The following is a 12014-nucleotide window of genomic DNA, read 5'->3' as shown; positions in this document are numbered from 1 at the left end:
GTACCAACGATATAGGGAAAAAAATAGGGATGAGGTCCTACGAGACAAATTTAAGGAGCTAAGAGCGAAATTAAAACGTAGGACCTCAAAAGTAGTAATCTCGGGATTGCTACCAGTGCCACAAGCTAGTCAGAGTAGGAATCGCAGGATAGCTCAGATGAATACGTGGCTTGAGCAGTGGTGCAGCAGGGAGGGATTCAAATTCCTGGGGCATTGGAACTGGTTCTGGGGGAGGTGGGACCAGTACAAACCAGATGGTCAGCACCTGGGCAGGACCTGAACCAATGCCCTAGGGGGAGTGTTTGCTAGTGCTGTTGGGGAGGAGTTAAACTAATATGACAGAGGGATGGGAACCAGTGCAGGAAGACAGAGGGAAACAAAATGGAGACAGAAGCAAAAGACAGAAAGGAGATGAGTAAAAGTGGAGGGCAGAGAAACCCAAGGCAAAAAACAAAAAGGGCCACTGTACAGCAAAATTCTAAAGGGTCAAAGTGTAATAAAAAGGCAAGCATGAAATCTCGGTGTCTCAATGCAAGGAGTATTCGGAACCCAGGTGAGGGCTCTGAGCTAGTTAGAGTGGGTGAGAGCTCAGATGAACAGGACCCCAAGAAAGAATGCAAAAGGCAGGATGCAACAGAGCAGAGTAGCACTGGGGTAAGTGTAAACCACAAGGTGATAGGAAGGGACAATATGTATGAATATAAAGGGGTTGCAGGAGGGGTCAAAACGAAAAATCATGGTTTAAAAACTAGTACTAAAACACTCAACCTAAACGCATGCAGCATTCGAAATAAAGTAAATGAGTTGATGGCACAAATCATTACAAATGGGTATGATTTGGTGGCCATTACAGAAACGTGGCTGCAGGGTGGCCAAGACTGGGAATTAAACATACAGGGGTATCTTACAATTTGGAAAGATAGACAGGAAGGGAAAGGAGGGGGCTAGCTCTGTTAATAAAGGATGATATCAGGGCAGTTGTGAGAGATGATATTGGCTCTAATGAACAAAATGTTGAATCATTGTGGGTGGAGATTAAAGATAGTAAGGGGAAAAAGTCACTGGTGGGCGTAGTTTATAGGTCCCCAAATAATAACTTCATGGTGGGGCGGACAATAATCAAGAGAATAATGGAGGCATGAGAAAAAAGAACGGCAGTAATCATGGGGGATTTTAACTTACATTTCGATTGGTCAAATCAAATCGCACGGGGTAGCCTTGAGAAGGAATTCATAGAATGCATACGGGATTGTTTCTTAGAACAGTATGTTACGGACCCTACAAGGGAGCAAGCTATCTTAGATCTGGTCCTGTGTAATGAGATAGGAATAATAAATGATCTCCGAGTAAAAGATCGGAATGAGTGATCACAGTATGGTTGAATTTATAATACAGATTGAGGGTGAGGAAGTGGTGTCTCAAACGAGCGTATTATGCTTAAACAAAGGGGACTACAATGGGATGAGGGCAGAGTTGGCTAAAGTAGACTGGAAACACAGACTAAACGGTGGCACAATTGAGGAACAGTGGAGGACTTTTAAGGAGCTCTTTCATAGTGCTCAATAAAAATATATTCCAGTGAGAAAGAAGGGCGGTAAGAGAAGGGATAACCTGCCGTGGATAACCAAGAAAATAAAGGAGAGTATCAAATTAAAAACCAATGCGTATAAGGTGGCCAAGGTTAGTGGGAAACTAGAAGATTGGGAAAATTTTAAATGACAGCAAAGAATGACCAAGAAAGCAATAAAGAAAGGAAAGATAGATTACGAAAGTAAACTTGTGCAACACATAAAAACAGATAGTAAAAGCTTATACAAAACGGAAAAGAGTGACTAAAGTAAATGTTGGTCCCTTAGAAGGTGAGAAGGGGGATTTAATAATGGGAAATGTGGAAATGGCTGAGACCTTAAACAATTATTTTGCTTCGGTCTTCACAGTGGAAGACACAAAAACCATGCCAAAAATTGCAGGTCACGGGAATGTGGGAAGGGAGGACCTTGAGATAATCACTATCACTAGCGGGGTAATGCTGGACGGGCTAATGGGACTCAAGGTAGACAAGTCGCCTGGTACTGATGAAATGCATCCCAGGGTATTAAAAGCGATGGCGGAAGTTATCGCAGATGCATTCGTTATAATCTAGCAAAATTCTTTGGACTCTGGGGAGGTACCAGCGGATTGGAAAGCAGATAATGTAACGCCTCTGTTTAAAATAGGGGGCAGACAAAAGGCAGGTAACTATAGGCCGGTTAGTTTAACATCTGTTGTGGGGAAAATGCTTGAAGCTATCATTAACGAAGAAATAGTGGGACATCTAGATAGGAATAGTGCAATCAAGCAGACGCAACATGGATTCATGAAGGGGAAATCATGTTTAACTAATTTGCTGGAATTCTTTGAGGATATAACGAGCATAGTGGATAGAGGTGTACCAATGGATGTGGTGTATTTAGATTTCCAAAAGGCATTCGATAAGGCGCCACACAAAAGGTTACTGCAGAAGATAAAGGTACGCGGAGTCAGAGGAAATGTATTAGCATGGATCGAGAATTAGCTGGCTAACAGAAAGCAGAGAGTCAGGATAAATGGGTCCTTTTCGGTTTGGAAATCGATGGTTAGTGGTGTGCCACAGGAATTAGTGCTGGGACCACAACTGTTTACAATTATACATAGATGACCTGGAAGAGGGGACAGAGTGTAGTGTAACAAAATTTGCAGATGACACAAAGATTAGTGGGAAAGCGGGTTGTGTAGAGGACACAGAGAGGCTGCAAAGAGATTTGGATAGGTTAAGCGAATGGGCTAAGGTTTGGCAGATGGAATACAATGTCGGAAAATGTGAGGTCATCCACCTTGGAAAAAAAACAGTAAAAGGGAATATTATTTGAATGGGGAGAAATTACAACATGCTGCGGTGCAGAGGGACCTGGGGGTCCTTGTGCATGAATCCCAAAAAGTTAGTTTGCAGTTGCAGCAGGTAAACAGGAAGTTGAATGGAATGTTGGCCTTCATTGCGAGAGGGATGGAGTACAAAAGCAGGGAGGTCCTGCTGCAACTGTATAGGGTATTGCTGAGGCCATACCTCGTGTACTGCGTGCAGTTTTGGTCACCTTACTTAAGGAAGGATATACTAGCCTTGGAGGGGGTACAGAGATGATTCACTAGGCTGATTCCGGAGATGAGAGGGTTACCTTATGATGATAGATTGAGTAGACTGGGTCTTTATTCGTTGGAATTCAGAAGGATGAGGGGTGATCTTATAGAAACATTTAAAATAATGAAAGGGATGGACAAGATAGAGGCAGAGAGGTTGTCTCCACTGGTCGGGGAGACTAGAACTAGGGGGCACAGCCTCAAAATACAGGGGAGCCAAATTAAAACCGAGTTGAGAAGGAATTTCTTCCCCAGAGGGTTGTGAATCTGTGGAATTATCTGCCGAATGAAACAGTTGAGGCTAGCTCATTGAATGTATTCAAATCACAGATAGATAGATTTTTAACCAATAAGGGAATTAAGGGTTACGGGGAGCGGGCAGGTAAGTGGATCTGAGTCCACGGCCAGATCAGCCATGATCTTGTTGAATGGCGGAGCAGGCTCGAGGTGCTAGATGGCCTACTCCTGTTCCTAACTGTTATGTTCTTATGTGAACATTTCGAATGAAAATCCAGTAATAACCAGTTAACGGTGGGTGCAGTTGCGGGCCATGGCCAGTAGGAGGCACTGTGGAGCATCTTTCTGAAATCTCCCAACTCAGCAGCCAACTCGTAAATAAAATAAACATATTCATCTATTCGCAGCGGGCAATATTAGTACAATTTACTAGAATTTCAATACGCTGTTTACATTGTCAACTTAACTGTGTATTTATATCAGTCCTAAATGAAATGTTTCATATTGCATTTAGTGATCTGATTAATATCATATTCCGAATACATTTGTGTCTTTAATCTTTGCTAATCTTCTGATTTCCCATCATAACTTCGATTGAATCCCAGGAGAAACCACATCAACTGAGGGATGAGGAATTAATCGCTGGTGGTTGTGTGTTGCAATGTTGAAAATACATTCATTAATATTTCCTCTGTTTCGGATTTCTACAATTGTTTGATGTAATCGAAAATAACGGGCTAGAATGTCCATTGGTGCTCCCCTCTCACTCCGTAACTTCGAGTTTTCTATCGTTCTTCCAATTAAGTTACGATGGACGATCAGAAGAACCCCCACCTCCTCAAAAGTTCCAGGTGAACCTGTTCACCATGTGGTTAGAATTACAGACTACAGAGGAAATCTTCATGAATGTATTTAAAAGATCCTTAATCATGGCGATCAAAGCGTTTCTTCCCGCATCGGATGGGTATTAAGATCAATATATCTTTGATTGTGGCATATTTCCAATATTCAACTCTTACACCACCCGCTGCGGCTGCGGTATGTTAAGGAAGGATCTTGTATTTCTTACCAAGAATTCACAACCCAAGTGTATGATATTTAGTTAGTAGTAAACCCGTGAGCAACATCGTTAGAGCTCTACATCCGTTTCCTTGTTAATGAGCGAACTGAGAAAATAAATTTGGTTCCTATCTGATAACATGATAAATGCAGCAGGGCGATTTCTGCAAAATAATTTAAATATAAATAAGTGTGAAGTGGTGAATTTTGGTAGGAAAAACGTCACATATTGCTGGGGCAAAAGGATCTAGGGGTACAGACAGACAAATCCCCAAAAGTAGGGATGCAGTAGTTAGTAAGGCCATGAAAAGGCAAACAAAGCACTGGCGTTTATTTATGGAGACATCGAATTGAGAAGCAGAGAATTTATGTTAAACTTTTATAGAACATTAGTTAGACCACACTTGGACTGCTGTGCATAATTCTGGTCTCTATATTACAGAAGCACCGGAGAAGGTGCAAAAAAGATTTACAAGGATGACGCCAAATTTGATAGGTTATACCGATCATAGAAATGTACAGCACGGAAGGAGGCCATTTCGGTCCATCGTGTCCCCACCTGCCGACAAAGAGCTATCCAACCTAATCCCACTTTCCAACTCTTGGTCCGTAGCCCTGCAGGTTACGGCACTTCAAGGGCAGGAAAGATTGAACAGGTTTGGGGCACTTTTTTTCTAGAAAAGAGGTGAGGAGTGACCTAATAGAGGTCTTTAAGTTTAGACTTAGAGAAGAGGTTTTACTTGTGGGGGAGTCCAAAACCAGGGGTCATAAATACAAGATAGTCACTAATAAATGCAATAGAGAATTCAAGAAAACGTATTTACCCAGAACGTGCTTAAAGTGTTGAACTCGCTACCACAATGAATAGTTGAAACGAACATCAGAGACGCATTAAAGGGGAAGCTAGATAAACACATGAAGGAAAAAGGAATAGGAGGATCTGTTGATCGGGTTGGATGAAGAGGGTGGGAGGAGGTTTGTGTGGAGCAGAAACACTGGCGGACCAGTTGGGCCGAACAACCTATTTCTGTGCTGCACATTCTGTGTCATTCTCTGCAATTTCTTCTGTTGACCATATCGATCACAAATTGTAAAGGCTGTTGAAATGTTTCTCAATACCTTACGTATAACAATATCATAGGGAAAAAAGCCTCGAGCAGTTTCACGATGTCGCTACCACATAAAGAGACCAGGGGAAATGGTGCGCAAATGCCTGCTCGGATAGAGATCCCGAAGTTAAGGGCGAAAATAATGCTTGACCCTGAAACTGGGAGAGATTCAATTACATTTCCACACATCAAAATATAAATTTATTTTACCGTTTAATTGTTTGATATTACTGGTGACCAAAATGATATAATGGTCATCATCATCATGGGCGGTCCCTCCAACGAGCATGACTTGCTTCCACATGGGTTCAGATGTTTCAATGTAGGACCCGATGTTCCAGTCCTGAACTCCAATTGAAGGGGTGGAAGATGCCTGTGCATGGATTTTTTTTGACCGTTGTATACAAGCCACCACACGGGCTTGACAGAGCTAGGCCTTTATCCAGTGGCAATGGTTAACCAGGAGGACTGGAGACCTGCTCTGCTGCACGGACCTAGTGCGCACATATATCGCAGTGTGGGATGGCCCGTGCTGCCCCTGGCCCTCGGCTCTTCTGGGCCCCGTACTCTCATCTTGAGGAGAATAATGGTATATCCATTGCAAAACTCAAAAACAACTTAATCACTTTTGAGTTGTCTGAAGGGTATCCCTCACTTTATTACTTCGCAATACTGCCCGGTACAAATCCTCTGCGGGTTATGGTGAGTTAATACTCAATGACTCCCACCCCCTGCATTTTCTGTCATTCCAACCTGTAATTCTCATCGACTGCCCCCACTTAGTCTCCCCATGCTTTCGAAAGAAGCGTGCAAAACACATCTGGGTTTTCCGTTGATTGGTTTCACAAGATCTTTGGCAAGACTCACAGCAACAGCTTTCTCAGCCTCAAAAATCGCGAGCTGGCGTCTTCTGTAATCAATAGATTTTAGTTAGGAAACTGCCCACCATATGGCAATGCAATAGTGTGCCTCAAGCTGAAAGAAATGTACTTTTCAAATACAGCGCACACCAAGCCCCCAATTCTCCCATTATGTCTCCAAAAGGTCTCCAATGCCTCCTCAAAAACAATCTTTTCAACCATACTTTCAGTCATCTCTCCTGACTCTAACACTGCTACTTCACATCTGCTTCTCATCCGTGAAGCATCTTGGGGCTTTTTCCACTTTAAAGACACGATCTGAAAGCCAAGTGTTGCTGTTGTGGCCTTACTTACCGAACTTCGTCAAACGTTGTCTGAAAGTTCAAATAAATTATCTACTTTAGCCAAAACATCCCCAAAGAAACCAAATATATTTGCCAGGCGTGATATCCCTTTCTTTCACTACGTGCTAGCTGTTTCTTATTCGGTCACTGTTGCGCAGTTACTCCACCAGCCTATATTTCACAATATGTTATATGATGTTACCTGTTATTCATATTAAGGTATTGGCTTGTAGTTGCCTGGATTAATTTGGTGAGCTTATTTATGTATTAGTACGACATTCGTTTGCTCCCAATCGGGCAAAACCTAACCAGCGTTGTATGGTTCCTTTTGGGCCCCTCCTATTTCTAATCTATATGCTGTCATCATCCGAAAACAGAGCGTCACTTTCCACATGCTGATGACACCCAGCTCTACCTCACCACCACTTCTCTCGACCCCTCCACTGTCTATAAATTGTCAGACTGTGTGTCCAACAGCCGGCACTGGATGAGCAGCAATGTCCTCCAATTAAATATTAAATAAAAGCGCTATATAATTACAGGTTGTTGTTGTTGCAATGAAAATTTCCTTCGGAATCCCAGGATATGTTGTATCTATGGGAGATTTGTTAGTCTAAAGTCCTGTAACCTATTTAATACCTGTGCTATATTCACTTCAAAATCTCCTGGGATTTTGGATGTTCGCGACTAAAACTGGAGTGTAAACACGAAGTTAGATCGATGATCTGCTTCTCTGTCACACTGCGAATTCAAAACTGAAACCCACCGCAGTTGAGAAATTCAAACTTGAAATGCTTGAGTGTTTGAGAGGCCAATATTATCTTTCCGTTTACCACGTCATGACGCCGTGGCCAGAGTGACGTTTTTGTTGATTAAACTCAGCAATGAACAATTTAAAATGCGCTTGAATCTGCAAAGCGGTTCTCCCTGTCCGTAGTGAACTCCAGAGTAATTCGTTCTCAGTTTGCCGTACACAATCCCAAGTGTACTGGTAACAGCAGTATTGGTCTCAGCCAAGGAGTACTTCCTTCATACTGTCTGCCTCTGACAGGGATTCTCCCGCCCAACAGAGAGCTCTATGTTTGCGTTTACAGACATATGGAGATGGTTCTTACATCTTAAATGTATTGACGTCAAACACGCCAGTGTTCAAACGCTCTAAATATTTAAATCAATGCCAAGTACGTTTAAATAGAGCTCAAGAGGTCGAGCGCAGACCCAGAGCATTTATTTAAATTAGGGCCGGCTCGAACCCGAGTAGAATCAGACTGCTCCTGCATTTTGCAATTTCAACTTCCTGTCTACTCTTTTCTTCTCATGATATTCACTGCATTCTTCCAGAGTGGCAATACTGTACAACGACCCAATAATTCCAATTAAATAGAATGGAATCAAATTATGCGCAATCATGTTTCCAATATTCCAGTGGTACAGAATTCTAACGCAATATAAAACCATCTTCCCAATCACTTGGTTATACAGAATTTCAAAGGATCCAATCACGTTCCATTGGCTGACTGATTAAATGGGCCAAATCACGTCATACTACCTGACATTGCATAGATTACTTCCCACGCAATATATCGCTGTTTTTCAGTTCTCATTGAATAAACTAGTAAATAACGTAAAGCTGGATTATTTACCCACACTCATTACATCGCCACTATATAAAAAGGGGTGGAACCTGGGACGTCAGTTCGAGGCACAGATTTATTAGGAATATATCACGGTTTTAAAAAATTGGACTCATTCACCAACTGGTAAGAGGGAACTTCTCTGTTGCTTTGTGTCTGTCCCAACAACCCTTAATTCCTGTCTTAATAACCAAACACATTGAATGTTGTCAATAATTGTTATCCAGTGGTTCATCTAAAAACAGGGGGTGCATTACTAATAAAATTGTCGGACACTTTTTTTTTGTAACGATATTTATTGATTAGAAGTAACGAAATAATCTAAGGTACAAATATTCTAAATATATAAACTATTTTACTTTTATTTTTTGTCTTGTATTTTCTTGTTTATCGACAATTAACTTTCCATTACTCATTTATACATACGCCGATGCATGATGATCTTGTAACGACCCTTCCAGTTTTGCACTATTTGCAAGTAATATAGCAGAGTAATTGATTTCAGTCTATTCTCTTTCCATTTTACAGATTTAAAAATATATTTTTAAGCGACTTGCTGGGGTTTGCACAGGTTTACCAGTGTATTAGACGGTATTTTTATTCCCAGTTTACAATAGAACCGTGTTCCAATGCGTAAAGAAGGAAGAAAGATAATTATGTCACCATGACCAGCAGTTATTCGGTTCATATTGACGATTTACGCCAGTTCTATTTAGCAATATTACACAAACATCTGCAAAATCAGTTTTAGCCAAATAACTGTAAGCACTCTTCCAATGTTAACATCGCTTTAATCGATTTTTATTCACTGTTACATGTATATAATACAAGTCTTAGTGTACATTCAAGCAGGGTATTTATTTTGACCCTGTACCACCTAACTGAATAACATCAACATCTTCAATTCAGAAACTTGCGTTTATATAGCTCTCTTTACATAAAGAAAAGCAAACGTCTCCGAGCCATTTATAGGGAGCAAAGGCGGGTACTAAAGGAATTTAGATAAGTTGCGAATGAAAAGGCAAAGAATATTTCAGAGATGTAAGAAGGCGATCTTACTAATGGACTAGATAGGTGGCAAAGGTTGAGCTTAAAATGGAACAGAATGCAAAGGTTTGTGACCACTTGGACCAGCCTGAGCAAGAAGCCAGGGAAGGTGACGAAGCGGACACCAGAGACACCTGGGCACGAGTGAAAGCTCTGCCCACATTGATCTGTAGAAAGTTATGACTCATTCAGACTCAACATTGGGCAGGTAGTCAGATAATACATCATCAGTGAATGTTGGTGGTGGAGCGGCCCAATTAGGTGTCATTAACTACGCGTGGAAGCTGCGCGTGTAGAAGAAGTCAGATTGTAAATAATGAAGATCAGAGACCAATTATGGAGACATGGAATTCGTCCGAGATAGCAGGAAGGACACAAAAAGGGATATCCTTTGTCGATATTTCCTGGATCCGTTGGGACAGGTAGGAATGGAACCGCGATAGCACAGTGCCGTGAAATTGTATTTGAGGAGGAAATCATCCTGGTCTAATATGGGAATGGGACTGTGGAAAGGGAGGTATTGCTAAAGGTGGTCAAGCCAGATCTGTTGCTGGGCAGTCAGGTCAGTCAGGAATGCCATGATTCCAGTCATGAGACGTGGTGCTGGTGGTGGTTATACCAGGGAAGTGGCGGGGATAGGACGTCACCCTGGACCAGGTCACAGTGAAGGCATGGAAGATAGAGGGAAAGCAGTTACTGAGCAGCTGGACCAGCGGAGAGGGGCGGGGCCCTGTAGAGGGCACTGGTGAGAGATTACGGGAAAGTCAGCTCCTCCCCCACCCAAGGAAGTGGGCGGGGCATAGAAAGTATCAAAGTGTTAAGGGGGGGCAAGGGGTATGGTGAAAGAGATGAAGAAGTAATCTACCTGATCTTATCACTGATTCATAGGTAATCTGACAGCAAGCATCTATTCAGAGTCCCGCCCACCAATCCTCGGACAATTTACCCCAAATCTCTTCACCATGAAGAAAAATATGATCCCTATCCAGGATCTGCGAGAATAGAGCGAAGAAACATTCCGCCGACACAAGTCACTTTTAAAAATTATAATCGTGTTGATGAAAATGATTGCAATAAAAACTCTGGCTAATCTACCGATAACGTAAAGTCAGGATAGTGTTTGCAAAATGACGCGCTCCCTAATTCAGGGAAATACACCTTCTTCAATATGAAGAAAAACTTAGTACAGTTCCAATCTTATCAGGAAATCGTTATTACTGACACTGGAGAACGATTCTCCTACACCGTCTTCACCATACCCTGGAAACGAGGAAGAGTCTCACACACGCTGGAGTTCAGCTCTACCACGGTCTCCACAGAGCTGCGGGGTTGGGTTGAGCTGTCTGCTCGGTGCCGGTCTGACAGGAAGCAGAGTACGGAAGAGACACCGAATAAGGCAGGCCCTTGGCTGGACACTGTTGTTGGGATCTTTGGAAACGGCTCACCAGCTTCTTCTGAATATCGTTCTTGCCCTCTTGGGCAGAGAAAAAGCGCAGAGCCTCCTGCAAGCACCGGGAGTATCCTTCGTTATAGTCACGCTCCGGACTGCCGGTCGGGCAGCTCGCTACAAAAGAGAGGAAGACGCCGGTTAGATTGACCAGAAACGAGCTGTAACCCCGCCAATGCAAAGCAAGCCATGCCGGGGAGGACACGACTTACCTCTGAGCTGCTGGTTGTGATACTTCAGGTAATTCACTGTCATTTTCAGGATGTCCGCTTTCTCCAGTTTCATGTTCGGTTCTTCTGTTTGAAACTCCCTTCCCAGTAAAGTCTTCAGCTGGTTGATGCTGCTGTTTATCCGATCGCGGCGCCGTTTCTCTATCGTTATCTTCATTATCTGAAAATAAGACGAATTAAGAATTGTGATATGACGGTACACACTGAATTTGCGAAGTAACGACTCTATTTTAACGCAATTTTTTTTTTAAGCTTGTCTTTACGCTTACTTTGCTTTTCTGTTTGGCTGTGAACTTTTCCTCCGAGTATTCCCTGGTAATAACGCCTGCAGCATTGGTAGGAGCCATGGTTGAAATGCTTGACAACTGAAACAGCCGAAAGAGGGATTGGCGACTGGTGCGATACTGCAGGCGGGAACCCACTCCCTCCTCTATTTATACCGCTGAATTTACATGAAAAAAGCGTGAGTCGTTGTTTCATGAGGTTTCCCACACTCTCTGCCCAACGAGCGCTTTCAGAAGGACAATAGCCCAATCGCTGCCTTGTAAATGCCAAACTAATGATGGGCTTTGACATTGCTTTGCGTGGGAATCTCTGACGACCATCTGGACAGTCCGTGTGACAGAGCAAACCCGGGGGCAATTAGTCACGTCGCGAGTTATGAGAATCTGAGAAAGTTCATTTCATGTTTCCTGATGCAGAATCATATTCCATCTCAAAATGCCACTTTGATATCCAGCTTAAGTAATGTGTTTGAAAACAGACTTAAATACCCACTCTTACTTTAAATAGTGAAATGTACCAGAATTAATATTGTGGGACAGAATAGATGGCAAAAGAAAAAGCACCTTCACGGGGAGTACCGCGTTAACTATTTTTTTACAAACACAATGC

General features: G+C 42.5%; 1 protein-coding gene across 1 annotated transcript; it reads right to left on the bottom strand.

Annotated features, from left to right (window-relative positions):
- Positions 1-8775: 8775 nt before the first annotated feature.
- On the bottom strand, positions 8776-11520 carry LOC139268226 (transcription factor HES-5-like). The gene is made up of 3 exons (XM_070886276.1): positions 11390-11520; positions 11103-11280; positions 8776-11007 (listed from the first exon to the last, which is right to left on the bottom strand). Exons 1-3 carry the CDS (start codon positions 11465-11467, stop codon positions 10745-10747), a joined length of 519 nt encoding a protein of 172 aa, XP_070742377.1. The 5' UTR covers positions 11468-11520; the 3' UTR covers positions 8776-10744.
- Positions 11521-12014: the final 494 nt, after the last annotated feature.

The sequence above is a fragment of the Pristiophorus japonicus genome, chromosome 8 (genome assembly GCF_044704955.1).
Source record: "Pristiophorus japonicus isolate sPriJap1 chromosome 8, sPriJap1.hap1, whole genome shotgun sequence".
Taxonomy (NCBI): Eukaryota; Metazoa; Chordata; class Chondrichthyes; family Pristiophoridae; genus Pristiophorus; species Pristiophorus japonicus.
This window is presented reverse-complemented; position numbering and strand designations above follow the sequence as displayed.